At 34.1% G+C, this 25,866-nt stretch overlaps 1 protein-coding gene across 5 annotated transcripts in view; it reads left to right on the forward strand.

Moving 5' to 3' along the window:
- Window positions 1–25,499, forward strand: part of DPP10 (dipeptidyl peptidase like 10) — a gene marked incomplete at both ends in the record, with an annotated part of 1,290,793 nt that extends 1,265,294 nt beyond the window's left edge. For all 5 annotated transcript variants that reach the window (XM_082658735.1, XM_082658736.1, XM_082658734.1 and 2 more), the window contains 6 exons: window positions 424–478; window positions 19,513–19,612; window positions 19,863–19,921; window positions 20,036–20,108; window positions 23,796–23,869; window positions 25,365–25,499. In XM_082658735.1, the coding sequence (XP_082514861.1) occupies window positions 424–478; window positions 19,513–19,612; window positions 19,863–19,921; window positions 20,036–20,108; window positions 23,796–23,869; window positions 25,365–25,499 (496 nt within the window). The remainder of the gene's footprint in view (window positions 1–423; window positions 479–19,512; window positions 19,613–19,862; window positions 19,922–20,035; window positions 20,109–23,795; window positions 23,870–25,364) is intronic.
- Window positions 25,500–25,866: the final 367 nt, after the last annotated feature.

Below are 25,866 nucleotides of genomic sequence, written 5' to 3' on the forward strand. Positions count from 1 at the left end.
AATCCACAATGTCTATTATTGTCCCAGTTAATTACAGTTCTTGAACTTTCACAGATACCTTTCCCACATTGGCATGAAAAAGTGACCTGAGAAAACTAGTAGGTTCTTTAAAACAGTATACAGACATTAGCTAGGATATTGTTAAAATACAGATGTTGATTCAGTAGGCTGGTAATGGGCCCAAGACTCTGCATTTGTAACAAGCTAACAGGTGTGATACCCAAACTACTGCACCACCACTCTGAGTAGCAAGATTTTGGTAAACAGGACCCTTCTACATGAATAGAGCTGCAACCACTAAAGCAGTCTCGTTTGACCTCTGCTTTGTTCTGTTTTGTTGTTTTTCTTGTTGCTAAGAATGGATTTCTATGGTTCATTTAACTCAAGAAGTCATAGCTATAATTTTTTCTTTTTTCATTTCAGATTTTTACTGAAACAGCCATACATTGACTCCAGAAGATTAAGCATTTTTGGAAAGGTAAATAGTAGAAATATGTGTGTGTACATTATGTGTTTGTATATGTACTTGCATAACTACTTTCTTCATCTTACTATAATTTCTCTGTATTATCCTTTAAAATATAATATTGTAATTAATATTATATAAATTCAGTTATTTATTAATCTGGCAATTGTTTACTGAGTATCTTTAATTGATGCATGGTGTTAGAAATAGAGCAACAATAGGACAAAAAAAAGGAATCATTTTCAGGAAGATTATCTTCTAAAGAGGAGAAGGAGAAAGTAAATGGATAAATGAAAAACATAGTTTCATCTGGTATTAAATCTTATAAGGAAAACAAACCAAGATAAACTTGACGGATAAAAGATAATTACAGGAAGGGCCAATGTTATTAAATTGAGTGGTCAAGTAAGGCCCCTCTGATTTAAGTGATATTTAGGCTGATACCTAAATAACAGGAAGGAGTCAGTCATGCAGCTCTATTGAGGGAGCAATTTCTCCAAAGAAGGAACGAGCACCACAGCCTTGGGGAAGACAACATGGCTTAGAAACTAAAAGGTGACTGGGGGCTTCCCTGGTGGCGCAGTGGTTGAGAGTCCGCCTGCCGATGCAGGGTACACGCGTTCGTGCCCCGGTCTGGGAGGATCCCACGTGCCGCGGAGCGGCTAGGCCCGTGAGCCATGGCCGCTGGGCCTGCGCGTCCGGAGCCTGTGCTCCGCAACGGGAGAGGCCACAACAGTGAGAGGCCCGCGTACAGCAAAAAAAAAAAAAAAAAAAAGGTGACTGGAATGCATAATTATGTCTTCTGTGCTTACTGTATGATATTTACTTCCTTTTAAAATTTTTTTATTAAAGTATAGTTGATTTACAATGTGGTATTAGTTTCTGGTGTACAGCCAAGTGATTCAGTTATTCATATATATATATATGTATTCTTTTTCATATTCTTTTCCATTATGGTTATTTAGAAGATATTGAGTATCGTTCCCTGAGGATATTTACTTCTTATAGCAATAATTTTTATGTCAAGTTCAATATCATCTTCACAGTAAGAAATTAAACCCCATATAGATATTTATTGAGCACCTAGTTTATACATATCACTGGGCCAGACATTATAAAGATACTAAGATGACAGGAAAGAGATTTTGTACTATTTTAGTTTAGAGACAAAGCAAATTCTTGGCCTTCATTGATTTAAACGAAATACGTTCTACTATTCATAATGAACCCAAAGACTCATGACAGCAAGTAACTGGTACTTTTACTGGGGCACAAACTTTAGTGGTGTACACTGACAAGTGGGTCCATGAAAATCTACTTAACACATAGTAAAATATAAAACAACATGCATCACTACCATTCTCCCCCCACTTCAATCTGCAGTGCATCATGTTTTTGCTATATTTAATTCAGTCAGTGTCAGTAATATTTAAGAGTTCAATAAAAATATTTTGTGAATAATGCTCCTCTCACATAAGTACAAACAAATAAATAAATAAAAGCCCACCACTAGCAGTAAAGATATTAGTGAAAAAATGAAAATATCTAAGAAAGTGATCATTCCAAAGAAATGAAAATGCTATAGATGCATCAACAAGTGCATATAGTAAAGTCTTATCAGATGCTGCAGCATGGATGAAACTTGAAGACATGTGCTTGGTGAAGTGAGCCAGTTACAGAGGGACAAATACTGTTTTATTCAACTTACATAAAATATCTAGAGTAGTCAAGTTCATGGTGGTTGCCAAGGCTGGAGGGAGGAAAAAGGAAAGTTGTTTTTTTAATGGGGGTAGCATTTCAGATTAATATGAATACACTTGACATGACTGAGCACTTAAAAGTGGTTAAGATGGTAAATTTTACATTATGTGTTTCTTACCACAGCAAAAGATGCATATCGTAGAGAACATTTTACCCTTTCGTGGTCCTAATATACGTAATAATTTACAAAGGACTTAGAGCTTATGTATTTCAGGGCTGTACTTGTATACACATAAATGAGTATAAAAGACCAAAGGAGCTATGCAAACATTTATGAATATGGAAGTTTAGCAAAGATTTGGAAAGTTGTAAAATGCATTATGAAGACAGTGAAACATGAACTGGATGTTGAGAATCATTCAGCAAGTAGAAGACAAGGAGAAGAGTTTCATGTAAATGCAGTGTCAGTGAGGACAGCCTGTTTGGAGAACATGAAATAAAGTAATTGACTAAAATTAAGGCTCACATAAGGAGGTGACAGTTGACAGCACTGAGAGGAAGCCTGGGCACAGATCTCAGTGAGTCCTCCATATAAACTAGAAAATATAGATGTTCGTCTAGAAACATGGGGAAATAAAACTGGAGCCTTCAGGTTTAGAATTTCAAAAATCTTATGTTTATCATTGTATTAGGGTCTGTAGCATTGTATTAGGGGACTGCTGAGTCTCAGGCAATTTACTCTGGCAATCTAAATATAGGATAAACTGACATAGGATATAAACAAACAAAAACATAACTAGATATATTTTAAATGGAAAAATATTCCATTTCGATTTAAAAAAATATGCATATCTTTGACTAAGTTATAACTCAGAAGGTGGCTTTCTTAGCATATAAAAGAATGTTGTTAGGGGCTTCCCTGGTGGCGCAGTGGTTGAGAGTCCGCCTGCCGATGCAGGGAACACGGGTTCGTGCCCCGGTCCGGGAAGATCCCACATGCCGCAGAGCGGCTGGGCCCGTGAGCCATGGCCGCTGAGCCTGCGCATCCGGAGCCTGTGCTCCGCAATGGGAGAGGCCACAACAGTGAGAGGCCCGCGTACCGCAAAAAAAAAAAAAAAAAAAAGAATGTTGTTAGCTTTAAGACTCAGTAGGTCTTGTGATTTTTCTTAATGTACTTGTTTTATTTCAGTATCAAATTGTGTTAAACTCATAAAATTTGCTGAGGAATTATGTTCTTTTTTTAATTGTTGGGAAAAGCTTGCTTAGAATTGGAGTTAGATTGTAAAGTATCTGGGGTTATTGCTTTCTTTGTTAGAAAAAATTTAATTAATGTTTAAATGTATTTAATCAATACAGGACTATTACGATTTTTCCATTTCTTCTGGAGTCAGTTTTAGTACTTTCTGTTTTTCTTCCAGTTTTATTGAGATAAAATTGACATACAGCACTGTATAAGTTTAAGATGTACAGCGTAATGATTTGACTTACATACATCATGAAATGATTATCAGAATAAGTTCAGTGAACAGCCATTATCTCATATAGATATAACATTAAAGAAATAGAAAAACATTGTTTTCCTTGTGATGAGGACTCAAGATTTACTCTTTTAACAATGTTCATATACAACATACAGCAGTATTAATTATATTTATTGTGTTGTACATTACACCCCTAGTACTTATTTATCCTATAACTAGAAGTTTCTACCTTTTGACTGCCTTCATCCAGTTCCCCCACTCCCCACCTCTATGGCACTACGTTAGTTCCTGTTACACAGCATAGTGATTTGATATTTCTATACATTTCAAAATGATCACCAAGCTAAGTCTAGTTACGATATGTCACCATACCAAGATAATGCATAATTTCTGACTATATTCCCCACACTGTACATTTTACACCTGTGACTCATTTATTTTGTAACTGGATGTTTGTATCTCTTAATTTGTGTTTTGTCCTTTTAAAAGTATTCGTTCCGTTTCATATATTATTCAAGAACATTCTCAAAGTGTAACGTATCCTCTTATTACATGTTTAATCCTTTTACTAGTGGTGGCAGTGTCCCATTTGGACTCCTGGGTTGGCTTATTAGTGCCCCTTTGCTCTTGCTGAAGCACCTCTTCTGCTCTGGGCTGCCTGCACTCACTCTTGCACTTGCTCTTGTCCCCCCTGTCTTCTCCCTTTCATCTCTCCCTCCTTTTCCATGAACCATATTTTGGGCTTAATTTTTCTTCTCCATTTATCTTTGTTTTCTATTTCACTAACGTCTACTCCTCGTGTTATTACATTTTCTTCTATCTTTTATCCAATATTGTTTTTAAATTACTATGTTGAATGTCTAGCTTATTAGTTTTTAGCATTCTTCCTTTCAAATATAAGCCTTTGAGTTATGAAATCCCTTTGCAGTACTCCCTTAGGTACTTCCCACTGGTACTAATGTAGTACTTTTAAAATTTAATGTATGCATTTCTCAATTTCCAGGGTAAGTATGCCCTCTGAATTGTTTTTATTATTTTTATTCCAATATTTTTATAGAAGTTTTGGTAACTTTCTATAATTGACTTTGGTTATAACTGAATTGTAATCATAGAATTGACTAGAATAACAGAAATCCTTTGAAACCTCAGTTGATTCATGACTTAGGAAAGGAATGATTTATAAAACTTTCACCTCTGCTTAAAAGATTTAGTGTTACATATATGCCCGTTTAATCAAACTTGCCCATCATGATGTTCAAATCATAAACTTACTTTATGATTTATTTTGTCTCTAATTTCCAAGAAAGCTGTATTAAAATGTCACATTATAATGGTGAATTATTCAGTTTCTCCTTAGTAGGCTAATTTAGTCTTTATATTTTAAGACTATTTTTATTCATTCCCTCCAAGTTCAGATTATTATATCTTCTCAGAGAACTGAATCTTTTTTTGTTTTTCACCAATCCAGTTTATTTCTATTAATTTTTTGTTTTATGGATTTTTAAAAAATATTAAAATTACAACACCAGCATTCTTTTGACTAGTACACATTGTTTTTGCTTTTCTATCTTACCATTTTCAAACTTCATCCTCACAATTTAGGTATTTGAAGATTGCATTTATTTATATAAATTGTGATTACCGATACATTTAAATGTTATAGTTTTCATCATTTCTGCCTACTGTCTTATTTGTTCTATTTTTTTTCCTTTCTTCCATTCATCTTAAGTTTTTTTTTTTCTTTTTTCTCTTTTTTTCCTTTTTCTGAATATATTTTTGGTTTTGTTGTCTGCTTTTGCAAGGAATTGCCAAACATGTTCCAAAGGAGTTATATCATTTTATTTTACCAACTGCTGTATATGAGAGTTCCAGGTGCTCTACATCCTTACCAACAGAGTATCATAAGTCTTTTTAATTTAGAAGTTCTCTGATGATTAATAATATTGATCATTTTTTCATGTGTTTATTGACATATATATATATTTTTTTAACACAACTGATTTATTGACCATTTATGTTGTGCAACAGACACTTACGTTTTAAGATTTACTAAATCAGAGGGAGTATATTATAGTCACAAATTTGTCCCTCCCTTTTTTCAACTTTTAAACTGAGGTACAATTGACATACTAAAAATCATCATTACACAATAATAGTGTATCTAGAAATGAGATAGTAGAAGTTCTTTCATCTTGTTCTTTTTCAGAATTCTTTTGTCTCATCTAGGTATTGTATTTCTTTAAAAATTTTAGAATCATCTTTTGTAATTTTACAAAATAGACCATGGGGATTTTCATGGGAATTGTATTGTATTTCATGGGAATTGTATTGTATCTCCCTAGATCACCTAGCGAGAACTGACATCTAAGAAATATTGACACTTTCATATTTTTTAAGATATTTTTCTTTGGTGTTTTTTACTTTCTCCAATATGTGTACAGTTATGAATTTTTTTTATTAATCATATTTGGGTTTTGATGGGTTCTCTGTGCTTTGTCTTCCATCAGTTCCATCAAAATTGGAATTTTACATATGGAATCCTTTAAAGCTTATGTTGCATTTGTATTTTTGTATTTGTTTTTGTTTTTCTTTTAATTACACTTATATGGTAAATTTGGTCTGCAAACAACAGTGTGGACTTATGGCTCAAATTTTCAGTTAAGGTTAATTTTTTTTCATTGATTCAGTACAAGTTCATAAGAATTAAAAACAAAATCATTTTCATCAATCCTTTTGTGCATCATAATTATCTCTTGTCATCTTCAGACAACCCTTTAGGGGTCTAGCTTTGTGCAGTCTCCCTTTAGATCAGGGGTCCTGAACCCCTGGGCCATGGACAGGTACCAGTCTGTGTCCTGTTAGGAACTGGGCTGCACAGCAGGAGGTGACTGGCGGGCAAGTGAGCGAAGCTTCATCTGTATTTACAGCCACTCCCCATTGCTCACATTGCCGCCTGAGCTCCGCCTCCTGTCGGATCAGCAGTGGCATTATATTCTCATAGGAGCATGAACCCTACTGTGAACTGTGCATGCGAGGGATCTAGGTTGCATGCTCCTTATGAGAATCTAATGCCTGATGATATGAGATGGAGCTGAGGTGGTGATGCTAGTGCTGGGGAGTGGCTGCAGATACAGATTATCATTAGCAGAGAGGTTTGACTGCACAAGAGACCATAATAAATCAATTGCTTGCAGACTCATATCAAAACCCTATCAGTGAGTGGCAGGTGAAAACAAGCTCAGGGCTCCCATGATTCTGCATTATGGTGAGTTGTATAATTATTTTGTTCTATAATTACAATGTAATAATAATAGAAATAAAGTGCATGATAAATGTAATGCACTTGAATCATCCCAAAACCATCCTCCCCACAACCCCTGGTCTCTGGAAAAATTGTCTTCCACAAAACCAGTCCCTGGTGCCAAAAAGGTTGGAGACCACTGCTTTAGACCTATTGTATGGAATCTATGCATTTTGTCTACCTCATGCACTGAGTCATCATAGCAGAAGGTTAAAATCACTTGCATTTGCAAAACAAAGAAACAAACAAAATTGGCTTTATGCTTGTTTACCTCTCAATTTTCCAGTTTTCAGTTAATATCTGGCCTCTGTGGATTCATAACCTTTGTGCCAGTTCAATGTTGTGTTCAGAATTACTTTTAGTTGTTTAGTTCTCTTTCTCTTTTTTTTAACTACCACTTTGTATTTACTTTTTTGTTTTTGTTTAGTTTGGGGTTTGTTTTCAGTTGAGTTGATTGAGATATCAGTTTCACCAAATACTAGTAATGGAACTGCCACACTTCTGTTTTTACCATCAAAGAGGCTAGAGCAGTGTTCCCTTCAAAGATTACAGGCTGAGTTAGAATTTAGTGTGAAAAGTGTTATGATTCATTTGAGATATTCCCTCTGAAAAAAGAAAGATGAATGGCAGCAGTAGTGCCAGGAATTTACCATCTTTAATCAACTTATTTCCTTTACATTTATCACTATATAATTGAATTTCTAGGTCTTGCTTTTTCTCCCTTTGGTCTAAAATTCATCCTGTTTTATATGGTCTATATATTTATATCTATATCTATATCTGTATCTGTATCTATATCTACATCTACCTAGCTAGATAACTGATTTCATCCATTATAATTGAGTTTGTCAGCAGAAATTAAATTTACTTCGAAGTTTTGAGGTACATTGCATTGTTGGTCTCCATAAAGCTGAAATAGGGAACTCCAAGAAACTGGTTGATATTTTTTATTTTGTGTGTGATTCATTCCAGTATAATCTTTCAGAATTTGGAAAGCAATTCTAATCTATTCTTTCTAACCATGTAAGCTGATTAAGAAATATAGAATTTTTAGTATTGCTAAGAATGTGTTTTGTGTTAAATAATATGTATTTTTAGACAATATCTCTACCTATTTTCTATTTATGGAAATATTAAGCCTATAAACGCCAGGAAAACATTGATTAAATAAATGCATTCTCTTCTAAAACTGTCACTACTTTTAGATACTAAAGAAACTACTAGAAATAGGTATTAGAGGAAAACTTCAGCTAGCATAGAAGATAATGTTTGGCTTTTTATATCCAATTTCATTTCAATATTTCATGGGTAAACAAAATTATACTAAAAAGTTGTAACTATTACCTAAAATGGATCTTAAGGATACTCCAGTAGTTATTTATTGTTCCAAATGAACTTTCTTCAATATAGTTAAGCTGAAATTCTTATTGGTTATAAGTATTCCTTCCACCTTTCTGCTTCAGTATTTTTGTTCATGCCTTTTAATTTATTTCTAATAACAGCCTCAAGCTGGTACATTGCTTTTATAATTCTATCTCTTATTAAGCCTCATTCAGAGGTCGTTTTCTCCATAAATTATTCACTAAATCTCTCCCACTTGAAATCATCATTCCCTCCTATGTAGTCAAAGAATACTTTGTCAGTAGCTTCTCATATTCATTATACCATCATGCAATGTATTATATTTATTTGTATTCTTATTCATTTCTTATGTTAGACTATAAGCCTTTTCAGGGTATTTATGCTTTATTTGATTTTTTGTTGCAAAGGAATTTGAACTGAACTCATGTCATGCTCTTTCCTTCATCTGGAATTCTCTCTTTCCCACCAGATAGCCAAACCTTATCATTTTGGAGGGAGGTACACAGAGTTTCTTGGCTTTCTAGCTTTAGTGTTTTCATCAAATTTGGAAAATGTTCAGTTATTACTTCAATTTTTTTTGTTGTTGCTGCCCCCTTTCTCCAGGGATTGCAAATAGATGTGTAATTAGGCCAGTTGAATTTTTCCCTAAACTCACCAAAACTATATTAATTTTTAAAAAATATTTTTCTCTGTGTGCTTCATTTTGCTGCTGTGCCTTAACTGTACTCTTCCAGGCAGGAAGCTGTAGCAATCCCAGGGTTGACTTGTTCTCTGTCTTTCAGTGATCACTGTCCTTTGTTGCCCAATGTCCAATGTCTTAATTACTTCTATTTCATATATTTTGCCCATATTTTTAGTTGTTTCACATGGAAGGGTAAATCTCATTTCTGTTATTCCATTCTTATGGAATTAGAAATTCCTACGTAAAATTAATTTTTGTTTATTAATCATTTTACAATGTTATTTTTGAATTGTCAATTTATATACATATATACACTTAGTTATATTGGTCTCATATATGTGAATATATGTATTTGTTTTCTTATTGCAATTTTGAGATTTTGATGCATTAAAGATAGCAGTCTTTTCACATTTGTTTGAAATATTTCTTCAGCCTGTTGATTGACTTTCAGTTTTGTTTATGATAATTAAAAAAACTGAAGTGTTAAAGTGTTTTTCTTATCTTTTGGCAAAACCTTTCAAATCCTTTCTCTGGTGATTTCTTCCAATGATTTTATTTTTTAGAGATTTCATTCCTATCAAAATAAGTATTTATTAGATTTTCTCTCTGGTGATTTCTTCCAGTGATTTTATTTTTTAAAGGTCTCATTCCTATCAAAATAAGTATTTATTAGATTTTCTCTTTATGTATCCGTTTGAGTGGGGCAGAGAGAGGTACATAACACTTGTATGCTGAGGATTTATATATTTGGTTTCAAATAGCTAGTCAGTTTCACCAGCTCCATTGATTGACTAAATCGTCCTTAACACTTTGATTATGATGCCACCTAAACAATAAGTTCTCAGATATTCTTGGATTTATTTCTGGTGTAACCTGCCTATCTGTTCTTAGACTAATCTTATAGTCTTTTAATTATAATATCATGCTTAATAATAATACATTTTAATACTTTAAAATATTTTCCACTCTTCGCTCTTTTCTTTCATAATACCTTTCACTTACCTCTCCTATTTTCTCCACTTTATAAATTCTCCCAAAATATTCAGCTATAATTTTTTAACTAAAATTTTATTAAAACAATTTTTATTTGAGAAGAATTAAACTTTTCAAACGATGTAGCTTTGATATGAATCACATAGTACATCTCTTTTATTTAATTCTTATTTTATATTTCTCAATAGAATTTTATAGTTTTCTTTATGTATGTCAAATATCTTCCCTGCTATATTTATTTCTAGGTATTGCTTATTAGCAGTGCATTTTAAAATTTTATTTTAAGTAGCACGTTTTTGTCCATATTGTTTTCTAACTTGTTTGTTGGATAAATGGAAAGCTTATACTATTAGCATATTTAGCTAATATGCTAATAGTATAATAATTGGCCATCTGTACTCAATAATCATTCATATGACTTGATTAAAGACTTTGAACCATTTTAGTTTGAATAATTATCCTTAGGACCTAATCTAATTTCATATAATATAATGTAATAATATTAGTGTTCACTGTACCAAGTAATTATATCTAAGTGTTAAAGGTAAGAAAACTGCTGAAAGAAATTTTTTCTGACATATTTTTTAAAAATTGATGACACAAATCAAAAGTAGGTAGCAAAATTTAAAACATTATAAACATCATACGGAGAACAGATATTGCTATGATTACCAGGCCAGTATTGATGGGAATAAAATTAATTCATTAAAAAAAATGTACTGAGTGTATACTATGTGCCTTGCACTTTTCAAGTTACTGGACCTACAGCAGTCACTGAAACAAAACAAAACAAAACAAAGTCTATCTTTTATATAATTGTTAATGCAGTGAAGAGAGATAAATGAAAAACAAATAAATGAAAAATAATTAGTAAAGTATATAAAATGTCAGATAATGATATTACAATTCAGAAAAATGAAGCAAAGAGGCAGAGAGGGAATCAAGAATAAAGATGAGATAGCAATTTTCAATCATTAGAGAGGAACAATTTCACTAGGAGTTCATGATTGGTCTAAAACAGGGAAATTTGAGGAGACAAGAGACATGGATATCTGGAGAAGGTAAAACAACTTTAAAAGTGCAATGAATATGGAAGCTTTTTAAAACTTAACCTATGGGGATAATTACTCATTATTTAGAGTCTTAAGAGTCTCAACTGGGATAGCCTCATCCACCAGAGGGCAGACAGCAGAAGCAAGAAGAACTACAATCCTGCAGCCTGTGGAACGAAAACCACATTCACAGAAACATAGATAAAATGAAAAGGCAAAGGACTATGTACCAGATGAAGGAACAAGATAAAACCCCAAAAAAACAAATATATGAAGTGGAGATAGGCAACCTTCCAGAAAAAGAAGTCAGAAGAATGATAGTGAAGATGATCCAGGACCTCAGAAAAAGAATGGAGGCAAAGATCGAGAAGATGCAAGGAATGTTTAACAAAGACCTAGAAAATCTAAAGAACAAACAAATAGAGATGAATAATACAATAACTGAAATGAAAAATACACTAGAAGGAATCAATAGCAGAATAACTGAGGCAGAAGAAAGGATAAGTAACCTGGAAGACAGAATGGTGGAATTCACTACCATGGAACAGAATAAAGAAAAAAGAATGAAAAGAAAGGAAGAAAGCCTCAGAGACCTCGGGGGCAGCATTAAACACACAAACATTCGCATTTATGGGTCCCAGAAGGAGAAGAGAGAGAGAAAGGACCTGAGAAAATATTTGAAGAGATTATAGTGGAAAACTTCCCTAACATGGGAAAGGAAATAGCCACCCAAGTCCAGGAAGTGCTAAGAGTCTCAGAGCAGGATAAACCCAAGGAGAAACAGGCTGAGACACATAGTAATCAAACTGACAAAAATTAAAGACAAAGAAAAATTATTAAAGGCAACAATGGAAAAATGACAAATAACATACAAGGGAACTCCAATAAGGTTAACAGCTGATTTCTCAGCAGAAACTCAACAAGCCAGAAGGGAGGGGCATGATATATTTAGAGTGATGAAAAGGAAGAACCTACAACCAAGATTACTGTACCCAGCAAGGATTCAATGGAGAAATTAAAACCTTTACAGATAAGCAAAAGCTAAGAGAAAAAAACACCACCAAACCAGCTCTACAACAAATGCTAAAGGAACTTCTCTAAGTGGGAAACACAAGAGAAGAAAAGGACCTAAAAAAACAAACCTAAAACAATTAAGAAAATTATAATAGGAACATACATATCAATAATCACTTTATATATGAATGGATTAAATGCTCCAACCAGACACATGCTCACTGAATGGATACAAAAACAAGACCCATATATATGCTGTCTATAAGAGACCCACTTCAGACCTAGGGGCACATAAAGACTGAAAGTGAGGGGATAGAAAAAGATATTCCTTGCAAATGGAAATCAAAAGAAAGCTGGAGTAGCAATACTTATATCAGATAAAATAGACTTTAAAATAAAGAATGTTACAAGACACAAGGAAGGACACTACATAATGATCAAGGGATCAATCCAAGAAGAAGATTTAACAATTTTAAATATATACACACCCAACATAGGAGCACCTCAATTCATAAGGCAACTGCTAATAGCTCTAAAAGAGGAAATCAACAGTAACAAAATAATAGTGGGGGACTTTAACACCTCACTTACACCAATGGACAGATCATCCAAACAGAAAATTAATAAGGAAACATAAGCTTTAAATGACACAATAGACCAGATAGATTTAATTGATATTTATAGGACGTTCCATCCGAAAACAGCAGATTACACTTTCTTCTCAAGTGAACATTCTCCAAGATAGATCACATCTTGGGTCACAAATCAAGCCTCGGTAAATTTAAGAAAATTGAAATCATATCAAGCATCTTTTCTGACCACAATGCTATGAGTCTAGAAATCAATTACAGGAAAAGAAACGTAAAAAAACTCAAACGGTTGGAGGCTAAACAATACGTTACTAAATAACCAAGAGATCACTGAAGAAATCAGAGGAAATAAAAAATTACCTAGAGACAAATGACAACAAAAACACAGCGATCCAAAGCCTATGGGATACAGGAAAAGCAGTTCTAAGAGGAAAGTTTATAGCAATACAAACCTACCTCAAGAAACAAGAAAAATCTCAAATAAGCAATCTAACCTTACACCTAAAGGAACTAGAGAAAGAAGAACAAACAAAACCCAAAGTTAGTAGAAGGAAATAAATCATAAAGCTCAGAGCAGAAATAAATGAAATAGAAACAAAGAAAACAATAGCAACGATCAATAAAACTAAAAGCTGGTTCTTTGAGAAGATAAACAAAACTTATAAATCTTTAGCCAGACTCATCAAGAAAAAGAGGGAGAGGACTCAAATCAATAAAATTAGAAATGAAAAAGGAGAAGTTACAATGGACCCTGCAGAAATACAAAGCATCCTAAGAGACTACTACAAGCAACTCTATGCCAATAAAATGGACAACCTGGAAGAAATGGACAAATGCTTAGAAAGGTATAACCTTCCAAGACTGAACCAGGAAGAAATAGAGAACATGAACAGACCAATCACAAGTAATGAAATTGAAACTGTGATTAAAAATCTTTCAACAAACAAAAGTCCAGAACCAGACGGCTTCACAGTTGAATTCTATCAAACATTTAGAGAAGAGTTAACACCCATCCTTCTCAAACTCCTCCAAAAAATTGCAAAGGAAGGAACACTCCCAAACTCATTCTATGAGGCCACCATCACCCTGATACCAAAACCAGACAAAGATACTACAAAAAAAGAAAATTACCAGCCAATATCACTGATGAATATAGATTCAAAAATCCTGAACAAAATACTAGCAAGCAGAACCCAACAACACATTACAAGGATCATACACCATGATCAAGTGGGATTTATCCCAGGGTTGCAAGGATTCTTCAATATACTCAAATCATCAGTGTGATACACCATATTAACAAATTGAAGAATAGAAATCATATGATCATCTCAATAAATGCAGAAAAAGCTTTTGACAAAATTCAACACCCATTTATGATAAAAACTCTCCAGAAAGTAAGCATAGAAAGTAAGCATAGAAGCATAGGGGGAACCTACCTCAACATAATAAAGGTCATATATGACAAACCCACAGCAAACATCATTCTCAATGGTGAAAAGCTGAAAGCATTTCCTTTAAGATCAGGAACAAGACAAGGATGTCCACTGTCGCCACTATTATTCAACATAGTTTTGTAAGTCCTAGCCATGGCAATCAGAGAAGAAAAAGAAATAAAAGGAATACAAATTAGAAATGAAGAAGTGAAACTGTCACTGTTTGCAGATGACATGATACTATACATAGATTATCCTAAAGATGCCACCAGAAAACTACTAGAGCTAATCAATGAATTTGGTAAAGTTGCAGGATACAAAATTAATGCACAGAAATCTCTTGCATTACTATACACTGAAAATGAAAGATCAGAAAGAGAAATTAATGCAACAATAAATTGTTATTCATAACATATTTACAGTATTTTTACTTTAAGTTAATTCACTGTGTATTACAACTGATGTGGTTCAGAAAGAATCATACAAGTCAAAGGCTGTAGGAGAAACGTTTTTTTTTTTTCAGTTCTGTCAGTAGATCTTTTTGACTGCAATCATGAACTCTTGAAAACTATCTCAAAAAGTCACTTAAGTATCTCAAAACCTGGGTCCCATGAAAACGTAAGTCCTTAGTAAAATGGTATTAGAGATTTCATCTCCTGTTTTTATAGTCTTTCTATCTATTGGATTCAGTTTCTTACACTACAAGTAAAAATTATTTTTTTAAAGAAATAAAATTATCTATATTTTAGGTCCATGGAATAAACTTTTAAAAGTCTAGATAAATTTGTTAAAATTTTATAAGTAATGCTAAAATGCTTTGCAAATGGACATGACATAACAATTGTAATGAATGGAACAGTCTGATCACTGAGAAACAAATAAAATGACAACACAACTGAAACACAGCAGCCTATACCAACTATTGACTATTATTGACCTATATCAAATTAAAAATGTGCTCTCGTTGACAAGAGTCAGTATGATGAACCCCAGTTTTTGGTATCTTCCTGATAGATACGAGTTGCTTTGGAAGTTAAAATCACCATTCTATGTCTACTAGAATTTATATCTGATTTCTTATATCTGATTCCAATATCCTTGTGGAATATTATTTTTCCAAGAACTTGTTCATTATCTATTCTGGCATTCAGTGAATAAATATGAAATGATAAAGAGGAAGGAAAGCAATTAAAATTTATTTTAATTCCTACCAGTGTTGATTTTCTTTTAAAAATAGAATTTATTAACTGAAATAAATCAGTTTAAAGCAGTATTTTGAATAAGATTTTTAAATGCTATAGAGAGAATTTTATTCAAAAATTTTTACTACCATTTAAAGAGTATTTACCTTCATTAATCCCAAATCCTGGATTTTTTTTTTTTAACAGTAAAATACAATGTCTTATGCAACAGCGATTTACAACCCTGCTTTTGATTCAATTGTTTTTGAGGGCATTGATACATAATTTTTTAAGTTCCACTGGTCAAGGGAATGCTGGCTAAAGCTAGGAAGATATTATGTTGGGAATCTTTATTACATTATTACACAATAAGAACTTTCTATTCAAAATATGGACCAGCAGTATAAACGTCTCCTGGGAGTTGGTTAAAAATGCAAAATCTTGGGCCCTATCCCAGATCTACTGGATTAGAATAGGCATTTTTAACAAGATTCCCAAATAATTTAAAAGAACTTTCAGGTATTGTTCTGGAATCTGCCCCTCCTTTGGAAGACACCATTCTCCTTAGTTCCTGGAGATAATGACTCTGAGAATCATGTGAAACTAAGGTAAAAAAAAATTATACCAATTTATTAATTTATTTTATTTAAATATGATATACAGTTATTCTCAGGATAGTAATATCTAGCTAGTCTCTCAAAGTAGTTAAGTTATGTAAATAACAGAATTGTTATCAGTTGAAAGATTGTTTGGTTATTGTGGAATTAGAGCCAGAAAAGTTATCAACAAAGATACATTTTTCACTATGAGAATACTGTTGCCGCTTGGGAAATATTTGAAACCTCTTGGCTACAACACCATGGTCTCAATTCCATGAGAGTGAACTAGAAAGGATATACCAGAAAGGCTCCTTGTAGGGACAGAATTTTCAAAGTCTCTCTACAGTTTTGCTGTATAATAGCTATTTATTTACTTGCTTTGCATGACTCATCCCACACCTTCATACTTCTGAAGGGGAGCAGAACATGCCATGCCAGAATATGCCTCTTTGGCATAAGGATTATTTTGAGCTGATTATTTTAAGAAACAGCATAAACAGGAGACACAGCATAAATGGGAGAAGCTTTAAAAACAGAGTAGAAGTTACCCTTTTGCAAGGGGCATTTACATTTATAAAGAAAACCTCTATTTGTGTCTCCCTCTCTTTACCAGGAAGGGAAGAATGACTCTAAATCATAAGAAACTTTTATCACTGGAGAAGGCACTGACTTAAATCTACATAACAAACCTTACCCTTGTTTACAGTTCTTTTCCTGATAACTTCCCATCACTGACTTTCCCCCAACACTTTTCTTCTGTTTTTAATTGAAGATGGTATTTAAGGTGGTGACTTGGGCCATCTAGGGAGTTACTTAGTTTCCCTGCTAATCTCCATGTATAGGTGAGGTATACAAGTAAATAAACTATTTGTTTTTCTCTTGTTAATCTGTCTTTTATTGGAAGACATCTCAGCCAAGAGCTCAGAAAGATAAAAGGAAATTATTTTTCCTCCCTTCCACTTCTTTCTTTAGATATGTTAAGACATTTAAGCCTATTACTTTTTTTTGTATTAATTTTGCTGACTTAAGGCTATTTTTATCCCTCTCAAAGAGACTAAGCAAAGGTACTCTGTGGGGGCTTACTTCTATAAGGGATAATTTTATTTCTCTCAGTTTCTAATTGTTGCAGAAGCTTTGCATAAATGTCTGGGTACTAGCTAGATATTGTACACAATTGACATATATAGGGGAGGAAAAATAATTTCCCTCTGCCCTTCTCAGTTCTTGCCTGAGATTCTCTTACAATAAGAGACAGATTAACAAGAGAAAAATGAACAGAAGTTTGTTGACATGTACACCTCATGTATACATGGGAGATACTCTGGGGAAAATGAGTAACTCTTTGAGGTGGCTTAGAAATGAGGCTTAAATACCATCTTAATAGTGATGCTGAAAACTCGGCATCTGTGCACCCATGCTGAATCCAATCTCAGAGGCAGAGTTTTGGGTGAAGTAGAAAAGAATATCTTCATTGCTTTGTCAGGCAAAGGGGGATGCAGCAGACCATTGCCCCTCAAAACTGTGTGTCTCAACCTGGAAGGATTTCATGAGGAGTTTTATAGCAATGGTTCAAGGGCAGGGTTGCTGATAAGGATTAGAGTGTGTGCAGGGGCTGCATTCATTTCATCTGGTCTCAGGGGGTCTGTTGAGTTTCTGTGGTTACTTTAATCTAGCCTTAGGTGGTCTTTTGAAGAACTTCTCTGGTTCCTTTAATCTGGAATGAAGAATGCTGACATCTTCCATTTGTTGGGGATTTTAGTACTGTAAAGAGCTCAAAGATATTGTTATGTGTATCCTTTGAGGCAGAACCAGGACCCTGCCCCAAGGCTGCACTACTGTTTCTTGCTTGCTCCTCCCTTGTCTCTGTATCCCCTCCCTTCCCTGATTAGCAACTGTTCGAATCTGCCCTTTGGGACTCAGGGAAGTTCATAGAGGTGGAGTCAGTTTCCCACAAACAAGAAATGGGGAGCAGAAAAGCTTCTGTGCCCAGGAGCCCCACAGAGTTCTGCACGCTTTCAACAGGGAAAGGGAAGAGGGGATATAGGCATTTTAAGAGAGAATAACTTATTGTTAGGAAAGACAGATGGGGCTTTAGAAGAATAGATGGGAGGTATAGTTTGTGATATAGTCTCTCTGGCTGTGGTGTCAACTTCTAGTCTCCTTTCCTGTGGCAAGAGGCAATCTTCCCTGGTTGATGAAACTTCCAGGGAGGGGATCTAGAACAATTGATTTCTTTTTGGAGGATCTGCCTTTAGGAAGATAAGAGGAGTTCAGAGAAAGCTTCTCTCAGCATTTGCTGTTTTTTCCAGTGCCTATATCTCAAAATAATCAATATGCCAAGTGGTATACTTTGGAGTGGTGTATTCTGCTACCCTTCACATATGTTCTGTCAACCAGTTAAGTAATGTCTGATTTCATTTTGGACTTTCTAGTACCAAATTTTTTTTTTTTTTTTTTTGCGGTACACAGGCCTCTCACTGTTGTGGCCTCTCCCATTGTGGAGCACAGGCTCCAGACACACAGACTCAGCGGCCATGGCTCATGGGCCCAGCCGCTCCATGGCATGTGTGATCTTCCCGGACCGGGGCACGAACCCATGTCGCCTGCATCAGCAGGCGGACTCTCAACCACTGCACCACCAGGGAAGCCCTCTAGTACCAATTTTTAAACAATGCTCCAAATAAGCACAAATGAAATTCTTTACTACTCATCTCAAGAGTATAGAGAAAACAACATGTTCCTAGAGCACAGGACCACACTAGAATCATCTGGAAATCTTTCAAAAGTAGAGCCAATTGCATCAGAATTTCTGTGCTAAGGCCTGGGTATTAATATTTTTTTAATACCTACTAGGATACTCCATTGTCTGGCAAAATGAAAAACAATTCCAAGAACACAGCAAGAATTAACGTCTAAAATGAACAGACAACTCAGTAGGTCATTCCCTTAGCCTAGCATTACTGTAGTTATTAAAATCTCCTTTGGAAATTTTCTAGTCAGATCGTGGTCTACAAAAGAAAACTGGACACCTTGATTTATTTTTTTAAGAAGTTATAATTAAGTTTGTTCAAAAGCATTTCAAGAGGATATTTAAAAATTAAATTTAAAAATAATCCAACTCATCTAACTAGCAAAAGTATTTATCTTATACCATTTCTTTCAAGTTTTTAGTTGTGTGGAATTGAAAGCAGAATCTATACTTGTGAAGATATATTTTAAATATTTAATTCCTCTTTCTCAATTCTTAATAATCATCATTATTAAATGTTTTATTAAATGAATATACTGTTTTATTAAATATATAGTACCTAAAATGATATGATTTAATCAGTTCTGTACTTTCCTAATTTCAAATTGTTTGGAGCTATTCCCAGATATCAAATCAAAGAGTCAATATTTGACACTTGATGATATATAATTAATTTTATATTTTACCTAAAGATATTAAAATAGCTTATTATATAAAAATTTAAATAACTCTTTTCAAAATTTTCATCTTTACATAGTGATGTTAGTATATTCTTTGCTCCAGTCTGGGACATTATGAGACATTCTGATATGTATATTACCAAACAGTGACCAAAAGCTTAAAAAAATCTCTAGGAATATATATATATATAAAAATATATATGAAAACTTTTTTTTTTTTGTCAGGGGTATGGTGGCTATATTGCATCAATGATATTAAAATCAGATGAAAACCTTTTTAAATGTGGATCAGTGATTGCACCCATTATAGACTTGAAGTTGTATGGTGAGTACTTCCTACAGACTGACCTAATATAATGTACTGATTCATAGACAAGAAACTCCCCATGTAGAGAAGCTCATTTGAGTTCATTTATCATGTGTTATCAGAGATGTTTTCAGCTCTTTATCACCTCTCTGATTCAATCAATTTTAGTGGAGCATGACAATTAAATGTGAAATGTAGAAACTAAATGAAATATGCTAGTCAAATGATTTTTAGTTTACCCTCAAATTTCTGTTTTCTTGGGTCACAGCCTCAGCTTTCTCTGAAAGATATCTTGGTATGCCATCTAAAGAAGAAAGCACATACCAGGTAACTAATTTAAAACCAATGAAGAAAGGAGAGTATTTTTGTTCTAAAAACCCAGTCAAAATGCAAATATAGATAAATCTTTATATACAGATTTTTGTGTTTTTGTTTTTATAGGCTTCCAGTGTGCTCCATAATATTCATGGCTTAAAAGAAGAAAATATATTAATAATTCATGGGACTGCTGACAGTACGTATTATACTTGCTGCTACTGATTGATGTGGTCTGACCTTGAACAAAGGGGTACATCCAAGGACTTGCTTACAGGAGGCCCTGTAACCCTTCTGGGGAGGAGAGCAGAGGAGTTGGGCACAAAGAATCTGATACCTGCACTGCCCAGTAAACCTCTCTGGGATGATGGAAATGTCATCTCTGTGCTATTGAGCACAGTAGCCACTGGCCACATGTGGCTCTCAAGCACTTGACATGTTCAGTATGACTGAGGAACTGAATTTTTAAATTTTAGTTAATTGTAATTAATTTAAATGTAAATAACCACATGTGGTTAGTCACTACTAGGACAGTGTTCTTCAGCATACCTCAAATGGAAACTAACCTGGAAAACAGCAGCATAGCAAACAGGTGCCAGCACTGAGATGATATTCTGATGAGTTTTACCACTCGAAACAAAAACCCAAAAAGGCACTTTCATATCACCTCTCATTTTTTATTATTTTAAACATTGGAGATGAATGTGATTGATAATGCTAGTAATAAATAATATTTTATATTCACATGAAGTGTTTGGTACTCAAAGAATTTTTTTTATGATTTTATGTGAAATCTTACAACAGAGGGCTATTTATAGCCCCACTCACAGATGAGAAAAATCAATTTCAAGGAGGAAACTGATCTATCCAAGGCTACCTGGCAAGTGAGCAAAGAGAAGCAAAGCCTTGAAGCAATATTTCCTAAATCTTAAACTTGTTTTTGTCAGTCCACTCTGCCCTGCCTCAGTATTTTTATCCCATTTTACATAGAATACCACTATAAAGGCCTTATACCAAAGATAATACCAGCTGTCACTCAAACTTAACTTAGAGACATGTCAGGTCCCAGTTAAATTATAGCTTAGATCAATATTGATATATACCATACATATATATATATACACACACATACATATAGTATATATTTGAATAAATAGGTAAATGAGGGAGAAGAGACAAATCTCCCTTAGGTAGATTTCCAAACCATTTATGTAGATGCCCCAACTCAAGGAGGCAAAGCTTAATTCCCTCCCTTCCCCCTTCACAGTGTGTTGCACTTAGTGATTTGCTTCAAAAGAGTACAGTATGGAATGGGGGGGGGGAAGAGTAACTTTCATGGCAGAGAAACTTGACAAACTTCACCTCAGCCGGGTGATCAAGGTCAGCATTAACAGTGACAAGTCATGTAGATAGTATGTAACCTTGACGTGGCTTCAGTGAGAACGGCATTCTATCTCTATATGGTCTTGTCCCAAATACGCATAACCCTAGACAAACCCAAATGAGGAACATCTTACCAAATTCCTGGCCAGTACTCCTCAGAACTGCCAAAGTCATCAAAAGCAAAGAAAGTTTGAGAAATCATCATAGACCAGAAGGGGTTAAGGAAACACTCCATCTAAATGTTTCTAAATGTACCATAATAATGTAAAATGTTAACAGGTAGGGAAAACTGGGTAAGGGATATACAGGAACTCTCTGTACTATCTTTGCAACTTTTCTGAAAATCTAAAACTATTATAATTTTTTTTAAAAAGACTTAGATGATACCATACCTGTTGTAGATGAAACATGATGTAAGAGAACATAAACATTTTGAAGGACATTAGAATTTTGTTCTAAGGTATTAAGAACTTACATATACATTGTTAGTAATAACAAATAGTGATTATTAAGTAATGACTGTATGTTAGGAAATGTGCTAAAAGCTTTTAATATCATAGTAGCTGTTTTTCACGAAAATACTGTGCAGTAGGTATTACTTCTCTTGTTATTTGACAAATTGGGAAAATAAATATTATGGAATTTATATAACTTGCCGAAAATCACACAGCTATTGATTTGCTAGAAAGGTGATTTGAAATAGGCATTGAGGCTCTTATTCACTTGGCTCTAAAGCTTCAATTATGGGAATAAACTATATTCAAGATTAAATTATTTTACATCTAGCCATCACACTTTAATATATTAACGTTATTCGGTTGTTTCTGTTAATATGTTGTAATTATTAAGGTAAATTATGTTGTTCCCTGACTCATCCAGTCATGGGCCTGGGACTTCACCTACCTGATAAAATGTAAGCAGACCTTCAGCACTCGTGACTTCAAAGAAAATACACCTGTGTGTTTGCACGCACACATACACACACACACACAAATGTACTCACACACACCACACACACATTCCACATGGGACTGGTAGGTTATAGGTACTCAGTCAATAATACTATAATACCACCATTATTATTATCTTCCAAAATTATCAGCAAATCGGATAACTCAACCAATTAGACTTTTAATGCCCCCATTTAGTTTTAGGAAGGGGACAAATGGCAAATGTCAACAGGCTTTGCACTAGAAACTAAACAGAAAAAAAAAACTGGAAAATCCATTTATGCATTTATCTTTTCAGCTATATCCATGCAGCTGAATGATGGAGTCCTTTTCAATTTGTTTTCTGCAATAAACAAATGAGGTATATAAAGGATCATTTTATCTCAGTCATTGCCCTATTTATTAACATTTCTAGTAGCTTACATTTACAGAGCAATTTGCACAGTTATTTAGAAATGGCATGGTAATTTTCCCATTAAGTACAATAAGAGAATGTTAGAAAAGATTATAGGTAGACTTTTAAAAGATATAAACGATTATGTGGAGTCTTTTATTGTCTGCTCTGTAGCAGGATTAATCAGTACCACAGCATTAGAACAATGAAGAAGCTTAAACTATTGATAAGGCTGCCCTAGTTTTACAAAGACAGTCCAAAAATGTGAGCTTAAAAGTTATTTACAGAAATTTGAAGATACACAGTGTAGGAATGTATTGCCAAGGCAGCATATTAGCTAAGTGCTACACAAAAAAGATTTAAGTGATTTGTCCAAGTCTTCATAGCTAGTTAGGGACAATGCTGCTACCCACACCCAGGCTGCTGTGCTGCTTATTTCAGAGTTTTGGAACTGAAGTTCAGGGAGAAGGAAGCTAGAAGGAAAGAGGAGAAACCAGTATGGTCCACATTACATATTTAGCCCTTGAGTAATGATATGTGTATGCTATTTTCTCAACATGAGGTATTCTTTTCTAATTTAATATAAGGCAGAATGCCAGTGTCTGAGAGTGGCCCTAGTAATCCTCAGAAAGGAATAGAAGGCTGGTTTGCTATTACTATCCAGAGAGGCGTTCACTGTGTTAAAATCGTTATAATGGTATAAAATACGTGAATAATTACAAATAATAAATGATATGCAATATAATAAATCTAATCACCATTCTGTAAAGTAGAGGCTTAGTAGGAACTGCTGTTTTAATTTATTTTTTTACAATGTGAAGCTCAAAGTTTTATTGCCATTGTATCTACTGGCTTTCCAGGTAAAGCTAGGTATCAGTCTTTTAAGTGTGCAGTGGATGTAAAGTAAAAATCCATAAATGGATTTTCCAGTTATTATTTTTTTTTTTCTGTTTAGTTTCTAGTGCAAAGCCTGTTGACATTTGCCACTTGTCCCCTTCCCAAAACTAAACGGGAGCATTAAAAGTCTAATTGGTTGAGTTATCCGATTTGCTGATAATTTTGGAAGATAAATACATAATCTCTTTGAAAAAATGATATAAAAATGTTCTGATCCTGAAAAATGTTTTTCCTTCAAATATCATAATTTAATTTCTTGCAGCAAAAGTTCATTTCCAGCATTCAGCAGAATTAATCAAACACCTAATAAAAGCTGGAGTGAATTATACTATGCAGGTAAGCTACTTTTTCAGAAAAATATGTTTTTCTACCTTGGTTTTTTAGTTGTAAAATGCAGAACACAGCTTCTATATGACTCCATCTCCCACCCTTTCATTTTTACTGTTTTTTTCAGCTACCAAATTGTGTTCTTATTTCCTAATTACAGTGAGAATGTGGATCACCTTATGTTTTATATGTGAATTGCATAAACTCTTTCAAAAATGTTTTTTTCTTCTCTAACTTTTTTATTCATATCACTGATAATGAATTATTTTAAAATAATAATTTTTATTTCCCTTCTAGTTCCTTTGTCTTTTTGTCCGTTTCCATCACTCATCATAAAAAGTGGGGGAAAATAGTTTTGAGTAAATAACATGAGAGAAAAAGGAGAGGGCAAAACATCCTTACGTCATTTACATGTCTGCATTCAACCATATTTAGTAAATATTTATCAAGGATTTACTTTACAGGGGTCTCTATGCTAAATGGGTCAACAGGACATACTTTACACATCAAGAAACTTTCAATCTGAAGCAGGAGTCATGGAAGGGAAAAAAATTGTTTTAATTCCTCAGCATTTGGAAGAACTAAAAGTCGTTCATTATACTTAAAACACAGGAACCAGGGTTAGAATGATGAAAGATGAAGATGTAGAGATAAACAGATGGAGAGTCATGGCAGTGACAGTGTAAAGGATTGTGAGGCTTTACTCAGAGGGAAACGAGGCACCATCTAAAAACGTTACACTCAGGAATTGACATGACAGTATTTTCATTTATATTTCAGAAAACTCACTAATGTCGTTTATATCGGAAGGACATTGTCAAAGTAAAAATTGCATTACACAAGATTAAACAGGCAAGGAAAACTTTATCCAAGACTACTGCAATAGGGGAGAAAGAGTAAACTCAACTTTGTTAAAACAAGGGGCTGGAGCATTTTTAAGAGCCCCAATGGAGGGACTCATTGCCTTCTGTGTTTGGTAATCAGCCTTAAGAAACATTTCTTTTATCTTTATGACAGGAAGTAGTTTTACAACTTGGAGACTGGGAGATAGGGGGGTGCTGTCTCTCTTTCAATGTTTACGTTTCAAAGAGATGGTTTCCAAGTCCTTGAGAAAGAAATTTCCTGGGTTGTAAAACTGGCAAGAGTCTGAAAGAAGATTTACATACATTTCAAAGGGACAGAGAAAGGACTTACAAAACTATCTAAAATTTAGTTAAGGTGATGCCAATGCCACCTTGTTCAACGTGAACGTAGAAAGCTCTAACTTTTTGGCCAACAAATCCCAATATAAATGCATTAAATTGTATTTTGTCTCAAATGTTGATTTTGATATGATTATAATAAAAAAGGAAAGTTTAGCATGAACAACTCAGAGTTGAATTCCATGAGATTTTGGTCAGATATTATTTTCCCAAGTTCCGTTGCCATGGGGCTAAAGTAATGAGTTCTGAGGAAGAAGACTTGCTTTGATAACTTTAAATCTCCTTTCCCTTCAATATCTTAGGTCTACCCAGATGAAGGCCATGACGTATCTGAGAAGAGCAAATATCATCTCTACAGCACAATCCTCAGATTCTTCAGTGATTGTTTAAAGGAAGAAATACCCATATTACCACAGGAACCAGAAGAAGATGAATAAAGGACCCTATTTATATAGAACTGAAGGGGATATTGAGGCTCAATGAAACCTAACCAAGAGACTGTAATATTGTAGATGCTCCAGAATTTCAAGGGCAGCTTAAGGAGATGATGCTGGAACAGCACACTCAGAGACAATGAACTAGAATTTGAATACAGAAGTCCATGTCTACTGTGTTACCAAGGGTGCAGAACCTGTTTCTTTGTGTAAGAAAGGTCAAAGGGTTGGTTTCCTGGGAGAAATTAGTTTTGCATTAAAGTAGGAGTAGTGCATGTTTTCTTCTGTTATCCCCCTATTGGTTCTGTAATTAGTTGCTCTCATTTTAATTTCAGTGGCCACCGTCATCTTTGCATATAATGCACAACTT

This window comes from Grampus griseus (assembly GCF_964374135.1).
Source record: "Grampus griseus genome assembly, chromosome: 7".
In the NCBI taxonomy this organism is placed as follows: domain Eukaryota; kingdom Metazoa; phylum Chordata; class Mammalia; order Artiodactyla; family Delphinidae; genus Grampus; species Grampus griseus.